Raw genomic sequence first — 18,671 nt, forward strand, 5'->3', positions numbered from 1 at the left:
CTGTCTCCTACAGGCTGTTGAGGGAAGATCTATGCCTGGCATACAGGGCATTGTCAGACCCCACTCTGACGGATCTCCTGCATATCCACAAAACAAACAGCACCAGAATTACCCATTCTAAAGACTTAAACCTTGCCTGTGGTATAAATAGGACCTGCTGGAGAGATAGATATGTATCTTAGAGACTACCCCATCTATGGAACAGGCTCCCCATCCATGTGAAGCAGAGTTCCTCCCTAACCCAATTCAACTGCAACATGGACAATTAGATGGGAAATTGGAAATTCATCCCTGGTTTGGCACCTATGTCTCTAATGGACACAGGTAACCTGTAAACGGTTCATCTCCCAGGCCCCTGCTTACACTTATCAAGGGTATCAGAACTTGTCAGAGATTTGAGATGCATGGCTAGGCTTAAAAAGGCCCTTGTGGTCATTTGCCTAGTAAACACTTATAAACCTATAAAGGTTCTGCAGGAGGCCAGGAAACCCACTACTAGAAAATCTTGTTTGTCCAACTACAAGAGGTTTTCTGTTTGGTGTCTTTCTCGTAACCTGGATACACTTGCTGTGGATGCTCCTTTGGTTCTTTCTTATTTGTGTGACTTGCTCAATGCTGGGTTTGCATATTCTTCTTTTAAATCCTACTTATCGGCTATCTCTGCTTGTTTGCCTTTGACTCCTCCTTTAGCCTCTAGATTTGAGGCCAACAGATTCTTAAAGGCATCCTTAACATTAGACTTCCCAGGAAGCCTGTCTCTCCTCTGGGACCTTAATTTTGTTTTAGAAGAATTGACCCCGGATCCTTTTGAGCCTGCTGCTTCAGCTTCCCTACAGCATTGTTCTTGGAAGATTGTTCTTCTTTTGGCCCCTACTTCTGACAGATGGGTGTCTGACTTGCAAGCCTCTTAAGGCTGTTCCTCCTTTTTTTAGTTTGTCCCTTCATACTAATCCTTCTTTTATGCCCCAGGTAGTTAATGAGTTGTCTCTTAATCAGTCTGTTCATTTGACCACTTTTTTCTCTTCTCCGTAGTCTGCTAGTGAGAAGGTGAGAAGGTGTTGCACACCTTGGATTTGCATAGTCAATTCAGATTTTATTTGGATAAGACTAAAGCTTTTCGTAAATCTGAACATCTTTTTTGTTTCTTTTCATTCTAAGTCTTTAGGTTTGGCTGTTTCCAAGCAAACCATTTGTTCTTGGATAGCTTGGATATTCTTGGATATCTAAAGCCATTTCATTTTGCTATTCTTTTCATGGAAAGAGCCTTCTTTCTATTAAGGCTCATTCTAGTAAGGATGTAGCTTCTTCTTCTGTTACTTTTAGGGCTTGGATGCAAATTCTTTTCTTGAGGCAGCTACCTGGACTTCCATGCATACCTTTACCAAGCACTATGAGTAGGATATGATTTCTAGGGCCTGAGCTGGCTTTGTCAGGGCCATTCTCCATGGCTTCGTAGATGGCTCTGTTGGCCCTTTCTCCTCCCAGTCTTCTTCCTGAGCTATTGCACTCTCCCTATTGTAAAGAATACTGCAACAGTGATATGGAAGGACATAGTACAGTTGTGTGAAATCTTGCCATAACAGTAGATGTCCTTCTCTTCACTGTTGCAGTATTCGCTCCCTCCCACCTGCCCTGGTCCTTTTTCCTTATGGCTGTGCTTGTTACCTTCTAGTATCCTTGGACTGTCATTCTTACTGGGACTTTTCAGTTCTAAGGATGGTACGTCCAAAGTCACCTTTATGCACTACGCCATACACGGGGAGCATACATGTGATGTACAGTGTACCCATTACAACCTAAAGGCTTTGTTATACTGGCCGGACATCAGGCTACCCGTGGCAGGTGATCCCAATTGTAAAGAGTACTGCAACAGTGAAGAGAGGGACATCTACTGTTGTGGTTAAATTTTACACAACTGTACATTCTTCTTATGAGGGTTGAGAACCAAGCCAGTTCATTCTTTGGATAAAGCAAGAACCTTGTGGCCCATCCATTCCATGGCCAAAGCAAAAGCCTAATTATCTGATGTTTATTGGCTAGATTTAAATATGTGTGTGTGTGTGCATGCTGGTGTACTGGTCTTGCAGGGTGACCTTACTTCCCTTCCCATATGCACCTGCAAGCTCCACTTGTGCTGCTTCACATAAAATGCATGCATGCCAGCCATCCTGGATAAATGACACACTGCTGGCAGCATGGGCTTCTCGGCTTAGTGCTGCAGGGGATCACATACCCACCACTAGATGTTACTGAAAAACCACCTCCCTTCCCCCAAGATGGGCAAGCCATCAGTGGCTAATTACAGCCATCCTGGGCCCCTACAGCACTTGTGTAACTAACAGCACATGGGTTGTATGGGTAGAAGTCTGGACTTTATCCTTGTGCACTATTCCCAGAAGTCGGACTCTGTCAGATTTAGAGAGAGATTTAGTTTTGACCTTATTATGATCTCATCAGCACGAAGGCTGAAATATGCACGTCTGTAGCTAGTGGGGTTTGGCTTTATTGGCCTGAATGTATCCACAAAGACTTAAAGTCATGGATGTTCAGAAGCCATATAGCTGAAACACTTGATGTCCTTAAGGGGTCATTTGCATATATCCCATGGGCCTCTTTCACAAGAGGTTTAAAGTATCACACAGTGAAAACTCTAGCTTGGCTAGGTTTTTCTTGTAGTTTTTACTAATAGGCTTGAAAAACACTGACATTTAACAAAATTGATGCAGCTGGCTGAATTTTCATGTTTTGTATGCTTCCTAAGGTCTAGCTGTCCCTGTGGCTTCTAAGTTATGAGAAATCCTTTCATTCAGAAGGGACTTTGTCTTTTTCCTTTCCATAGAGGTCCAGCCAACTGGCCTGGATTTTGTGGTCTCCATCGCATTCTCATTTATGTGCTGTGTATTACTGGGCAATTACCTGTCCTCATTCAAATAAGAGAGCAGTCCTTTCAACCAATTTTCCTTGGCTCTCGGATGCTAGATTTCACTTACAGACTCATTGTGTCATAAAGAGAAGTATAGTCATTGAATTGACAACAGACAGTATATCTTAAAAAAGGACTGTAAATCATCTGAAATATGACAGCACATTTAAAAATGTTACAGGCTTACCAGTAATAGCATTGTGTGAAGGGAAGCGGTATTAGTTCATCTGGGGTTTATGGCAGCTGTGATATTTAATTTTCATAAGTAAATAAGTCTGAACTGCTGCTTTTTCAGTGTGAATTACAGGCAGAGTGCGGAGACATTTAAATGTTAATTAGATGCAGTTCTACTTGATTTCCAGTAACATTCTTCAGATTTTCTGTTATTTATTACTAAGCATATATATGCAAGTATGTAACCGTTAGCTACTTTGATGTCCTTTGAATTCAGCCTGTACTGACTTCTCACTTCGAGGCAGAACACTTTTATGTGGCTGTGCTTTTAATGTGGACTGGCTGTGATGCCACAGTTAGCACATTGTGATTGTGAAGAAGGTGAAAGCTGGTGGAATAGGTAGGTGCCACAGGAATACAAATTCCAATTTGTTGCAGAGAAAATGCTGTGATACGTCAGGGTAGTTCAACAAAGTGCTTTGTTAAAGTTCTCTTGATGGTGTCTGCTGCTGTTAAATGAGTACAAAGAAGAGGCCACACCCCCCCAAGTCGGAACGTTTTTCAGTTGTACAGTTAAATTCACTTATTCATCTTACATAAAGAAATGCAGACAGATTTTCTGTTCTGCCAGTAGGTAGGCCTCATTGACTCCCATACTTAGAGTGAGTTTTAAAATCCTTTTGTAAACCATAACAGGTGTAGCTCAGTTTGCATTTCATATTAGCCCTCTTCCTTTTGAGAAACCACCAAGGTCATTAGGTTGAAACTGATCTTTTCTGCTGGAATTCTATTCCTTTACATTTTCCTGTTCTCATTAAAAAAAAAAGTACTGCTAGTAACATTGCATGTTCTTCCTTGTCACTGTTGTCATATTCTTTATCTTGGAATATCCTGCCAAGGATAATGGAACATCCAACCAGTGTACCAAAGCCTTTTCACCTTCCAGGTGTCATGTACATCAGACGTATGTCCTGCTTGCGAGGTGTAAGGTACATATGTGACATACAGATGCCTAATCCTCAGAAGCTCTTTGCTGCCAGTCCAAAAACTACCTCTGAATTTGGTCTGTATGCAATTCACCAAGATGGTTCATCTGCCGAGCCTTCAAAAGATAAATTCCCCATTGGGGTTCCTTCCTTTCTTTTTCTCTTTGTAATTTTTTTGTCATCCAGGAAGGGAAAATGTGAGTTTGGGAGCCAAATTCTCCATTGACAGACATGAGCAGTGCCTTTTTTGTTTAGGTGCTACACATGACCATACACAGTTTGAAATTTGTCAGGCATTTGTCCCTAAGACACTCCCTCTATTTATTTAGAAAACAAGTGTCTGAAGCTTTTGGCTCAGGGTACACTGGCCAAATCCACCAGCAAAAAAGTTCAGCTGCCACTTAAGAAAAAAAGCCAGAAAGGCACATACTCATACTGCTGCTGTCCAGCCTCCATCAGATGTCTCCATCAGGTTGGACGAAGAACCAGAGGACTGTCCAGTATCATGTCAGTTCCCTCGGCCATGATCCAGTTAGATGCTGACATAGAGCTGTCAACCTGCATGTCCACTGAGGCTGTCCATACATCTGGTGCTGCTGTAGAAGGGGAACCATAGCTGATTATATCTGAGGAGCATATGGGGATTCCCCAGATTTTTGTTAGGGAAGAGGTGCCTGTAACCCTCATCAAATCTAGGCAGGGGGCAGAACCTCCTAGATTTATTAAAGCAGGTGTTCCTTTACAAAAGAAACATGGCTAAGAATCCTCACAAAGAGTGGTAGTATTTTACTGTGGCTTTTCAGTGCCCTTATGAGCCTGAAACCTCCACAAGGGTAGCTGCCCCTGCTTCTGCCTTGCCTGCCCCCCCAGTCTTTCACCCCTTGTAAAAAGCCTAATGATGCTGATTCTTCTGATGAAGAGTTAGATTGTTGAATTCTTTGACATACTCCTCTCAGATCCACTCTCCTCTCACCTTGAGATGTGATGAAGAAGATTCACTGTCCCCTGCTTCTCTTTTTGAAGAATTGCCTTTTGGGGATACAGTGATCTATATGGTGGAACACTTTAAGTGGAACTGTTTCCAGGCTTCTGATGTTCAAAACTAGATAGTATTCACTCTTGCAAATAGACTTGAGAGACCTTCCATAATCCCTCCTGTTTTTGCTGTCCTTTTGTAGACCTTTTTCTGCGGCTTCACAGGCTCCCGACTCAACCTCCAGCCTCTAAAAAGCCAGACAGATTTTGTAAAGTCCATAAAGATCACAAAATTTTTAGAAATGTTCATCTGATCCTGCTGCTGTTTCCATGTCTACAGATAATTCATCTAAAGCTTTTACCTTTTACAAGGACAGATGTGCTATGGAGAAGTATGGGGAAAAGTGTGTACTGCTGCTACTTTGGCATTCAGGGCCATTATTTATCAGATCAACATGACTGACTATGTCCTGGCTGTTCTCTCCATACTTGGGGAGATTTTGACTGATGTGCCTGATTTGGACAATAAGACTTCTGTCTTTTCTCTTTTGAGTTCTGACTCTTAGGTGGTTGCCATTCTATTAAATACAGTTATGATGCTGATGATCCCTCTTCTAGGGCAGCTGCACTAGGATCTGTCATGAGGAGATGCTCTTGGTTGCACCGTCAGGCCTTACTTGAAGACATTAAGGCAAAAAGGATTAGATTCTCCCGTAGACAAACAGAATGTCATTAGTACTGCTGCTGTAGAATTGTTTAAAACTCTTCAGAATAAGGGTAAGGTTATTTAAAACTTGAAGCAAATCTTTGTTTCCCCATCTGTTAAGCTGCATTGGAACTACCCTTCTAAACCTTCTGTTCACAGGCAGCTTTGACAACCTGCTAGGAGCAAGAGGATTCCTTAGTAATTTTTTCCCAGACAGACCCCCCTCAGAGTTCTAGGGCCCAAAAAACTTCTCCTGACAAATCTGCCTCTGGCATCCAGCCTTTCTTCCCCTTATGCCAGATTCTGCTATTCCTCAGGTTGTCTCTTTTCCTGTTTGTAACAGATAACTACAGATGCCTGGGTACTCTTCATTATCCAGAATGGTTATTTTATGGCTTGAAAGTCCCTTCCTCAACTACCTCCTCCATTCCAGCTTCCTCTTTCTTTTGGTTCTGCGGGACCTGGTGGAAGAGGGAATCATCCAACCTGTCCTCTTGTCCCAGCAAGGAACAGGTTTTTATTCAAGAAGTTTCTGGCTCCCAGGAAAGAGGAGTCCTTGGAAGCCCAATCTAGATCTTTCTTTTCTTAACACCTTTCTTTCTGGATGTTGTCTCTTCAGTCTCTTTTCTGTATATTGCTTCCTCTTGCCTTTCTGTTATCTCTGGGTTTGAAGGACGCTTACCTCCATATTCCTATTCAACATCTCTTCAGTAGCTTTTTGCATTTCTCTGTTTCTTCCTGTTATTATCAGTTGTCTGTTTTACCTTTTGGTCTTTCTACAGCTCCAGTGGTCTTTACTAAATGTCTGGTACCTGTGGTAGCCTTCCACAGACTTCAGGGAATTCAAATATTTCCTTATTTGGGTGATCATTTAATTCAATCCCCTCTCAGTGGTTCCTGCTTCAGAATGTACACTTCACAGTGCTTCTTCTGTGCAGCAAGGAGGTGACCTTTTAATGTCAAATAGTATGTGTTGGCTCCCTCTCAGGACCAAGTGCTTTTGGCATGCAGGGTCAGACCATTCTGATGCTGGCTTGTCTCCCACCTCCTAATGTCCTCTCTTGGATTGCTTATTTCTCGTCTCTTCCTCATCCTGTCCTCCTTGCAAGGGAATTTCTTTGTGCCCTGGGATACATGGCATCCATCATTTCCATTGTTGCATTTGACAAACTCCGCATGAGAAAATTTTAGTGGTATTTCAAGACTGTTTAGCATTGCCACCTTTTGGAGAATCTAGTTTCTGTTTTACCTTTATCTAAAGCTCAAGTTACACTGGTAAATTAACAAGATTTCCCTGAATCCAGGTTTGCTTTTCCAGGTTTGTCTCCCTACTCAGGAGCTGTACACAGATGCTTCCAGTCATGGTTGGGGAGCTTCCAGCAACAACCTAAAAGTCCAGGGTCTTTGGTCCCATTAACAACTGACAGACATATCAGCATAAAGGAGATGAGGGCTCTTCTAGCTGTCCAGGCTTTTCACTCCCTTTGTGTTCCAGGTCCTCTAAAAGTTTTTCTTTTATTGACAGTACCACAATCTTGGTACATCAGCAAGCAAGGAGACACAAAATCTTTGCAGGCTGGCTGTTCAGACTTGGGATTTTGCAGTCTGCCATCACTTGGTTCTTCAGGTGTTCTACATTTCTTCAGAGCACAATCTGGTGGCAGATTCTATGACCAATTCTAGAACAAATCCTCACTAAAGGATGCTTCACAGGGAGGTGTGTACTTCTCGGGTAGAACTTTTTGCCTTCCCGCTAAACAGACAACTTCCTCCTCTGAACAGATGACTACGCAAGTTCTGATTCAGAGTGCCAAGTCCTCTGGCATGGAAAGCAGACACCATGTCTTTTTTATGGAAGGAGGTGTTTCTGCATGCTTGTCCTCCTCTTCCTCTTTTATCAGAGGTCTTGCACAAGATTATGTGGGATGCACCTAGAATCTTGCTGGTGACTCCCTTTTGGCCCATACAGCACCAGTTCCTCATATTTCATCTGGCCAGTGGCAATCATCACAAGTTACCTCACAGGATGGATTGTCTCACACAAGACAAGGGATCTGTCATTCACCTTCACATGTCCACCCTTCAGCTGACACTTTGGGTGATAGGTTTTTAATTCTTTTCAGAAACCATTTTTCTGAGGATGTACTTCAGGTTTTGCAGGAAGCCGGAAAACCCACTATTATTAAATCATATGTGACTAAATGGAAGAAATTTTCTATCTGGTGTCTCAATGTTGCCCTGGACCCTTTTTCTGTAGGGGTTCCTATAATCCTTTCTTATTTGTGTGAGTTGCTCAATACTGGTTTAGCATATTCATCCATTAAAGTCAGACATTTCAACTTGTCTGTTTCTGAATCCACCTTTGGCTTCTTGTTTTGACATCAATTTTTAAAATGTGTCCTTCATATCTGGCCATCAAGAAGTCCTATTCCTCCTTCTTGGGACTTTAATCTTGTTATTGATAAATTGAATTGGTCCCCTTTTGAGCCTGGAGTGTTTACTCCCTACAGCATTCTACTTGGAAGACTGTATTGTTGGTGGCTCTTACTTCTGCTAAGAGGGTCTCTAAATTTCAAGCACCCATTGTACTTGCTCCTTTTTTTTTCTCTCACAAGGATAGGGTGTCTCTTCATACAGGTCCTACTTTTATGCCTAAGGTAGTTAATAATTTGTCCTTGGATCAGTCCATTTGTCTTCCTTCTTGTTTTCTCCTTCTCCACAGAATCCCAGTGAGAGGGCTCTTTACAGCTTACTAGCCAGGATGATCATGAAAGAGAGAGAGTCACACTTCACCCCTCCTCTGAAGGTGAGTGTGAATGAGAGACAGACCCTTATCCTCCTCACAGGGTGAGAACAGAAGACAGAGACAGTCCTCTATCCCTACTGCAAGTATGGGATGAAGCCAAAGATAGAAGTGATAAGCAAATAACATGTAAGCACTGAGTTCTGGGCTCCTGACGACTCGTGACAGGGCCTATGCTACGCTTCAGACTGGCATCAAAATGTGTTTCCTTAGAAGATAAGGTCTCAGATAAATATATTTTATCAAAATCAATCCTATGTCAGTCATACAGAGTGAGACACTTTCCATTGTATTTGGGCAGATAGGTATCCCTGTTGGGAACCTTCTTACCTTCATTTATTTTAACTAAATGGTCATTATTTTTTCATGTCGACTTGGGGGGAGGGGGTAATTTGTGACTGAAGTGAAGGTCAATGCCTCATGGAGATAGTCACAATAAATGTCTAGTCATAATTATAAATGGTTTTCCAACTGCCAGTGTCTTATCTTTAAAACCTTAAGGAATTGTTTTCCTTCCCTCAAAATGTATCTTGAAAACCAGAGACTCAAGGAGTTGGTATAGAGTAGGATAGCCTCAGAGTCTTCCCAGTCAGAAGCTATTGTTGTCTGGTTGGACCCAGACATCTCTGCTGTGGCTGCTGATGAGCAGTAATATCTGCTGTTGCCCTAGTGCAACACCATTGGAGGCATATAAGATGCAGCTTCAAGGCATGTCCTTCTCGATTGATCAGATGGCTGTTTCAGCCACTAAGGGAAAAAACATAGCTTTTTGTTTCTGAAAGACCTAAAAGCATACTTAGAATTTTAGTTCATGAGAAGGTTCCTTTTATCCTTACTAAGGTACTTTAGGGGTTGGATCTTCCTGTTACATCCATACAGAATAAAATGAAGCTGAAGACTAAACATGATTAATTTTCTGCATCTTCAGCTCCTAGAGATCAAAAGATAGACTGGTATTAATTTTTCCAAGGGCTTTCATGTCCCTAAAGCCCCTCAACTCTTCTTTTTCTTCTTTACTCCTACTTTTCCACCCCACCCCCCATAAGAGAGAGAGGGATTCCTCTTCTGAAGAATAAGATTCAAAATCAAATGTAGATCCTTTTGCTTATTTCACATAGATATTTTCTCCAGTTGGTTTGGAATCTGATGAAGATACTATGTTTCGCAGCCCTCCATTAGAGGAGCTTTCTTTCAGAGAGACTGTCTTGAAAATGAGGCAGCATTTTCAGTAGAAGGTTACGTAGGTATCTGGTGTGCAAAAGAGGTGGTATAACTTCAGTCTGTGAGCCGTCTGCAGTTCTTGTATACAGGAGTCCCCAAGCTGTCTGCAGTTGTGACTGAGTTACAGACTTTACAGGATACCTTTGCTGCAGTTTCCTTAAACCCATAAACCTGACCTCCAGCACTTGAACACAACTGATGGATTCTATAAGGCCCCTGATTCCAATAAATTCCTTTACAAACATCTTTCACACCCAGCATTGATAGCTACAGAATCTGACAAGCCCACCAAGCTGCGTCCATCTTCTAATGCTTTATGTAATGATAAAGGCAGAAGGACTATGGATAGGTACAGAAAGAAAGTATGCACCTTTGCTACACTTTATTTCCTTGTCATAAACTCAAACCCATATGATCAGATAACTTTAAACTGTTGTGAGTGACATGAAAAAATTAGTCAGACATTCCCAAGTCCGACCATAAATCTTTTGCGTTGTCTTTGTTCATCTTTGCTTCCCTAGTAGTTAGATGTGCTACGAAATGTAGTTATGATGCTGCAAGTGCATCTTCTAGAGCTGTGGCTACTGGGTCTATGTTTAGGGGGTACGGTTGGTTGAGGTTGCAGTTTTTACCAGATGATGTCAAATCCAAGTTCTTGGATACCCCTGTGGATGGGGGGAGCCACTTTGGAGTTGTTACTGCTGACATTTTTAAAACCCTGCAGTAGAGAGGTAAAATTGTACAGGATTTTAAGCAGATTTTTCTTTCTCCTACTTCACAGTTCCATAGAAATTATCCTTCTAAGGCTGGTCACTTTTTTCATAAGAAATAGAAACTACAATAGAAAAGGTAAAATGTTCTCTCAACAAAATGTTCTGGAAGAAATCAAAGCCAGATTTCAGAGGACCTAAGGGTATCAGAAAGTTTGTGACTATCTGCCTCAGTTCACCCTCCTTCCACCTTGGTCAGTCCCTTTTTTCTCTATTAAGGAAGCTTCATCTTTCTCTTCCTGTATGGAGACTTATAAATTCAGACCAGTGGGTTCTCAACATCATAGAGAAAGGCTGCCAATTAATTTGGCTTCTTCCTCCTAACCGATTCAGATATTTTGCAAGTATCCCCAAATCAAGAACACTAGGTTTTACTCATTCTAAAGGAATTCCTCCATCAAGAAACTATAGGACTAGTCCCAGTCCAACAAAAGAAAAAGGGTTTTATTAAAGATGCCTTTTATTCCTTGTTTTCTGCAGGCTCCAGAGTATGAATATCTACCCCTGTCTAGATGACTTTCGTCCCCAGGCTTTTCCAAGAGGCAAATTTCTTGTAGATGTCAAGTTCACAATGAGCCTTTCTCTTCATATGAACTTCACAGTAAACTTGAAGTCTATCCTTGTTCCACCTCAGGATCTAGTATTTCTAGGCTGCCATCTCAACACTATTTCCATGATGGCATTTCATCCTCATGACAAGATGCACTTTCTAACTGCTTACTTCCAGTTTTTCCTTCCCGTATAATTGGCCTCAACAAGGGAGATATTGAAAGTCCTGAGGTATATTACTTCAACCATACAAATAATAACTGTTGCCAAACTCCATGTGAAGAGGGTTCAATGGTATTTCAAGTATCTGAAGTCTTCTTGAGCACAAACATGCCATCCCTGAACTTCCAATTTCTCTCTTGTTCTTTATTAAGAAGGAATTTTTTTGTGAATTAGCCTGATATCACGCTATCCAGGATTGCCTTTTCTGATTTTCTCTCCTTTCCAGGAAGTTTCAACAGATGATTCCAATTTGGCATGAAGAGTGTGTTCAATGAACATAAATGTCAAAGAAATGAAAGCCCTGATCCAGGCCCTTCAGTCTCTGTATCACCTTTGGTCTTCAGGAACTCTCCAAATCCTCACAGACAGTACTACTATAATTTTGGTATATCAACAAGCAGGATGGATCAAAATCTTATTTTTGCAGATTTGCCATGACAGCCTGGGAGACAAGACATTCAACATAACTTCTTTCTCCAGGCGTGTACCTTTCCTCAGAGTTGAATACAGTAGTGAACTACTCGAGCAGATCCGAAGCAGACAGTTACGAATAGATGTTGAACAGAGAGGTCTTCCTACAGATTTTCCATCAATGGAGGAATCCCCAAATAGATCATTTTGCCTCCGCTATAAAAAGACAGCTCATACCTTTCATGCACCTAGTCTGTGAGGATGTATTGCAGGCATTACAATAAAGCTGGAAAACCTGATATGAGAAAATCTTATGTTCCGAATGGAAGAGATTTTCTATTTGGTGCCAGAAGAAAAAATGACTTTTATCAAATAGATATTCCTGCTATTCTCTCATATTTCTGAGCTGCTCATTTCAGGACTGGCATATTCTTCCATTAAAGCATGTCCGCCATATCTGACTGCTTAGCTTTGGATCCACTTCTTTATGCATGTTTTGAAGTCCTACAGTTTTAGAAAGGCATCCTTCCCATCAGGTCACAAAGAAAATCTATTCCTCCACTTTGGAACCGGAATTAAGTTTTGGAAAAGTTGACTTTCTTTCCCTTTGAGCCCGCCTGTTGTTACTCTCCAAATTTTTGTATCTAAACACAGTCTTATTGGTAGCCCTTCAGCAGAGCAAAAGTTGCATGTCTTTATGGTGTCTCCTCCTTTTCTCATTTTTTACCAGAATAGGGTATCCCTTAGAACTAACCCTTCTTTTATGTTTAAGGTTGTCAATAAAATATCTTTAAACCAATCCATAAACCTGTTGACTTTCTTCCCCTGAATAAGAGAGAGAGAATTTTGCATTCATTGGGCATTCATAGACGGCTCAGATTTTATCTTGACAAAACTAAAACAATTAAAAAATCTAATCCATCCGCAACTTTGTAACCATTACAAAACTGATGACTTCTGCAGGGCCAGAACTGGTTTCACTAGATCTATCCTCCAGGAAGTTATGGACTGCATTTCTTTTACTCGGTCCTACTCCCACATAATCTAAAAAGCTTTGGGAATCTTCCCGTGTGTAATTAATACGTGATGATCAAAGAAGGAGATATTAAGTTTTAACACAACTGTATTAACAGTAGAAGCCCAAGTAGATTATTCTTGCAGTGTTGGCACCTTCCCTCCTGTCCCCCATTTTTTTTATATTTTTATATTTCCTCATTGTTTCTGGCCAAGGTGGGCTTGAGCCTTCTCTCAGTTGTCATATCTCTTGGTTTCCTCCTTTTCTTTTTATTTGCTTCTCTTCTGGTCTTGAACAAAGAAGTCCTAAGAATGTTCATTCCAATACATCCTTTATGTACCATTTCGTATTCTCACTCTTGGTCATACGTCAGACATATGGTATGAGAGGAATGTGCCCAGGCATTTTTCTGCTGGCAGGATACTTTGCACATTTAATCACTACTGTATCAGTGATCTAAGAGGACATTTACTGTTGTAGTATGCTCTTGCACAACTGTACTTTCCTCCTGAGAAGCTTACAGATGTTTGAGGAAAAACGACTTGAATCCTTTGTTAATAGGCAACCTGGATCTTGCTATGGCTAAGCAGATCACATCAGTATTGATTATGAACTGCCTCATCTTCTGTCATCAAGTCAGTTAACCTCCCTTTAGCTGATGCTGTTAAAGGTAGCACTGCTGGTTGTGTGACTGTTTCCAGTCCATTGTGGGTATTGGCACATCAGCTCCTTTACCATTTTTTCACATTTTTACCTTGCGTTATTGTTAAATTCTGGTTTTGGTAGCTGAGCTTTCAGTATCCTGTGCTTCAGGAGTCAGACATTGGAGTTCTTGCTTTGTGGCTTTCTTCTAACCCTCACCTGCCAGGGGGATTAAACTATTTTCTGCTTGAAATTAAGCTCAGGATGCAAATGTATTGCCTTTTAGGATACAGATGTGGAAGGTTCAAGTCCTCTATGAGCAGTATATTGGGACATTATTGTTACAGTGGAGTGAGTGTTTTGCTACCATTGCATTGTGGTGTGACAGCACAGAGGACTAATGCTATGAGCTGTTAATGAGATGTCTCCTGTAACCAGTGTGCAGAGATTGATTCCTTCTTTATTTGCCTGCTGTGTGACATTGAGCAAGCCACTTAACCAGCCACTGCTCCCAGGTCATTACTCAAAAGGGATAATTTGTTTTCTGGGGAGATTTGCACCTTGCCTTCAAGCCGTTAGGGGTACAATGGTCCTGGATCTTTTGTATCTCCACAAATCAAATAATCCCAAAAATATCAGAAAAGAAATCTAAATCACCAGTGGATAAATTAAATGAAGTAGAGAGTGCGTTTCATTACACAGTGCCTTCCACACCTGGAATAGACTTGCCTTTGCAGATTACACAGTATAATACATTTCTACCTTTAAACATGAACTGGAAAGTTGGAAAGGTATTCAGAAATTTGCCCCGGCGTGACTGGACTGGCTGTCCTCAAGAGAAGAGGTTCAGTCTAAGGTTGGGCACTGGTAAGAAGTGGTCACAAGACTTAATTGCCCTGTATTCTCTATGATCCTATGAAATTCGTCCTACCAGCTAGCCATTGCTGAATCTGTGAAGACAGGTATAATGTGTGTACTGGGCACATCTATGACCTTCTCTGCAGCAAGAGTTTTTAACTTTTCCTCGTATCCTTGTGAGTCTTGCCACCTGAAGGAGCAGGTGTAGTTCCCCAGTGGTTGAACAAGTGTGTAATTTTAAGACCTGTACATTTTTGTCATTCAGGAGTTCCATTGTTTTACTTCTTTTTATCTGTATTTGTTACTCAGTTGCACTTTGTATGCCATCATAACAAGTGACATGCAGTATTGTTACTTTTGTTTCTCTTAGCCTTTTGTTTTTGAGTTCTTTCTGCCTGACATTTTCATTAGTGTGTTTAGTTTCATGAAGCATTTATACAAAAATTGTTTTCCTATGGAGTGATGCTGATCATTGATCGATGTTTTACATAATTTTTGAGGTTATAATTTGACACGTTTGACAACATCCTAATGAAAGTAGCAACTTTTTTATTTTTTAAAGGTTTATTACCAACAAGTACCTGTTGAAAACGCCAAGCAAAGAATACGATGTGGAGTGGGGATATGCCTTTGATGTCCACTTAAATGCATTCTTCCCTCTGCTGGTTATTCTGCACTTCATCCAGCTTATCTTCTTAAACCGTAAGTACCACCGAGTAGCGGTTATGCATTTTAAAACTGTTAAGTACCACTGAGTAGCGGTTATGCATTTAAAATTGTTAAGTACCACTGAGTAGCGGTTATGCATTTAAACCAAGTATCCCTTGAATGTAATTCTGATTTCAGAGAGTGACATGTAGTGTACTGTCATTATGTCTGACAGTTTAATGCTAAGAATTAAGGATATCAGCTGGTGACAAAGTTTACTAGCCCAGGGTTTGATTTCTTTATTCTCCATTTGACAAAGCAAGTCACTTAACCAGAAAATGAAACTTAATTGCCTCCAAAAAAAGGTCTTGCTCCTAGTGGGTTTACTCTGAGTGCAAACAGAAAAATGCAGATTTGTGTATAATTATTAAGAATATTATCTGTTAGTGAGCAGCTAGTAAGTAGTACCATGATAGGGATGTGCATTTATAAGGGATTAAGCAGCAACCTTGTTGAATTGTGAGGCATCCCAAGTAAGAGGCACAACTTTGAGTGGATTATTGCTTTTATCAATTAATGTTTATGTCTTTCAGCTTTTCCCGGTTAGGGGTCACCACAGCGGAACTCCGGTCCGCTAATGATTGGTAGTTGATTTTTACGTGCCGAGTTACCAGCCCTGACGCACAACCTTCAACGAAGGTACACCCATTCACGCATATCTCCACGCAGAAGATGCTCTAGCTGAGAATCGAACTGAACAGCGTCTTACTGTGAGGCGACAACGCTACCGCAGCACCACCACCGTAATATCTGTTAAAAAGGCTATGGTTTGGGTCTGTCCTTTCATCTATAAAAATAGTGTCCAAGAAAGATTAGAGCTGAGGCTATATTCTTTTCAGAGCTTTGGATATATTGATATTTTAACAATTGCATTCAGTCTCCCAAACTGCTGGGATAAAAAAGTCATCTCATGCTGCTGTGCATTTCAGGAATTTTCCAGTTAAGTGTTGGAAATCCATGTTATCCTCCACTCTCAGTTTAGTTTCAATATGTCCATATTATGAGTGCTTGTTTTCAAAGCCATGAAGGTGAATGCCTTCAACCACTTCTCAGACTATTTTACAATCTCTTATAAAACTGTTGATAGTGTGTAAGCAGGAGGATTGCTTCATCGCTATCATGAGTGATCTTGCATAGGAACATCACAGATGTGTTTAAATCTTCACAGAGATAGAGAATGGATTGTGTAGTAGCAGCTCAGCACAAGGAATTGTGGCCATGAGCTACTAACAAGCTAAGCTTTGGGTTTGATTCCTTCAGTAACAGTTTGTCTTTTGTGTGATGCTGAGAAAATAATTTCACCAGAGTTTTGGGGTCTCATCTGACCCTCTAGGTTTATCTGCACTTATTTTATTGGTAAATACACTACATAATGACCCTTTTTTCTGCTGCAGATTGTTACAGATAAGGTAGATAAATAACACAAGTCACATTCTTACATCTTAGTATGTATACTGCAGATGTTTTATAAGCATGAAGTTGCAATAGTCACAGTTAGTTCATGTGCCATCTTCATCTTGATGAGAGTGATACATAGGTCTAAGTGTAATATTGCATACTAGGGAATATTAACTCACTCCAGAGAAATTCTTGCATTTGGCGATTGACTAAAGATGAGTTTGAACAGATGAGCCAGTCAGGGATGCCCTCTTTCCCCTTCTATTTGCTTTATATTTAGAGACATTGGCAAAAAAGTAAATAAGGGACTCAAAAATGAAAGAATATAATTGGCATGATAATAAAGAAAAGTTGACTTTATTTGCAGATGATATTATTTTGTACTAGATAAATCCAGAAAGGGGGTTTTAGTATTGTGGAACATTTTCAGACAGCTTCAAGTCTTTTTGAGAAGTAAAATGAATGAAGATAAAACAATGGCTATAGCCGTATGTTATGTATCCACACATAAATTGTTTCAGTAATACCTATATTTATGGGTATGAATTATTTATGTGTATGGATTAAAAAGGATTCTGTTATGTAAGCTATGGATATGTGGGAAGAGACTAAACTAAATATTTTTTATGGGTATGGATAGTAAGATGCAAGCAGTGAAAATGTTTTTAGCTCCTTTAGTTTTATATACAGGTCAGGCACATTTTTATCAACTAGAGAAGACGTTGTGAATACTAATTAATAAAGAGGTGAAGGAATATATTTGGGAGGGGAAGAGGGCAAGAGTTAAGTGGGATAAGTTGATCCTCCCCATAGAATAAGGTGGTTTAGGGTTACCTGAATTGTATGGCAATTTTAGAGCTATGCAGTTAAGGCTAATGTACATAAGACATACAGAAAGCTGTAAATTAAAATAGAAAGGGATGATGATGATTTAATGGGGGGGGGGTTCAAAAATAAGGAGAGAGTTGGATGCAGACCCTTAAGGAGAACAACAGCATTCATACATATTACATTCATAAAATTACATAAAGTATTCTAAGAACCAAGTCATCATGGGAATTGAGAAAGTAAGTTTTGCCAACAGAGATTACTGCAAGTAGGGGTACAGAAAATAGGCAGGAAGGAAGTGGAATTTACTGGAGAAAATGGCAAAGGAATGAAGATATTGAGAGCCAGTAACTAGAGAGGGAAAGGTAATAGAGTGTGATGAGGCCAGAGGCCAGTCAGACATTTGGACTGCAGGTTAGAGGTTGCCTTCTCTGCTAGGGATTGATGTCAGAATAAAGGCAAAGAGAAAGGAATGGTGGAGTCCTAAGTGAGAGACCTGCTCTAATAGAGTTTTTAGTTAAGTCTAGAAAGGAAGGTGCTGTTTAAAAAAAAAAAAAAATTATATATATATTTTATATACATACACACACACACACACACATATTTGTATAATTAGTAGGGCATATACAATATCGAATGATAACTGTGAGAATCAGTTAGAGGAGGTTGGAAAGAGAGACACTAAAAAGCACTCAAGACCGAAAGCAGTTTACAAAGGAACAATGGAAGAACGTACGTATGGCTCTCAAGTACACAACAAAGTCCAGACGATTTAGAATTTTTGCTTGGCAGTATTTGCATAGGTATTTTTATATCTTATGCGCACTTCAAAGAATTTTTCATCAGGTAGATGGCAAATGCTGGAGGTGTGATAGAAAATAGAGAGGTAACTAAGAGCAAGTTTTTTAGGAGTGTAATGAGCTGGCAGATTTTAAAAAAACATCATACAGAGTAGTCTGCCAAAAATATTGGGGGAGCAAATGTCTGTGATTATTTTTTTTTTTCTTTTGAGCTGAGAGGCAATATCTGAATTCCCTACAAATAGTAAGTCCTTATTAAGTTTAGTGCTGTTGGCTGATTAAATAAAAAAAAAACACTTACTAGAAAATGTAAATAAATATCTAAACAGCCTATAAATAACTGGAAGGGAGGTCTTTAGAAAAGAGAAGGATCAAATTGCATAGAAATAAATGGAATTTATGGGAACAACACATGCAGAACAATGTTCGGGGGAAGAGTTGGGTTTAATCGAAGGTAGGAGTTGAGTAGCTTATGTAATGTTGGAGTGAATGACAGTTATAAAGAAAGAAAACATACATGCAAAGTATAATGCATGAAAAGACATTATGATTTTTTTTTCTTTTCTATTAATGTGTGTGTGCCTATGTCTTAAAAAAAAGTCATATCTTGGGAGTAAAAGTTAATACAGGGTTGGACTGAGTTCTGTATCCCAGGTGCAGAAAGTTAAAAAGTTAAGACTGT

General features: G+C 40.2%; 1 protein-coding gene across 2 annotated transcripts in view; it reads left to right on the top strand.

The window, feature by feature from the left end:
• Window positions 1–18,671, top strand: part of UNC50 (unc-50 inner nuclear membrane RNA binding protein) — a 272,685-nt gene that overhangs the window by 206,002 nt on the left and 48,012 nt on the right. For both annotated transcript variants that reach the window (XM_044072188.1, XM_044072187.1), the window contains exon 4: window positions 14,818–14,957. In XM_044072188.1, coding sequence (XP_043928123.1) covers window positions 14,818–14,957 — 140 coding nt within the window. The remainder of the gene's footprint in view (window positions 1–14,817; window positions 14,958–18,671) is intronic.

Source organism: Protopterus annectens, chromosome 5.part0 (genome assembly GCF_019279795.1).
Source record: "Protopterus annectens isolate FY-2018-M chromosome 5.part0, PAN1.0, whole genome shotgun sequence".
NCBI classification, from domain to species: domain Eukaryota; kingdom Metazoa; phylum Chordata; order Ceratodontiformes; family Protopteridae; genus Protopterus; species Protopterus annectens.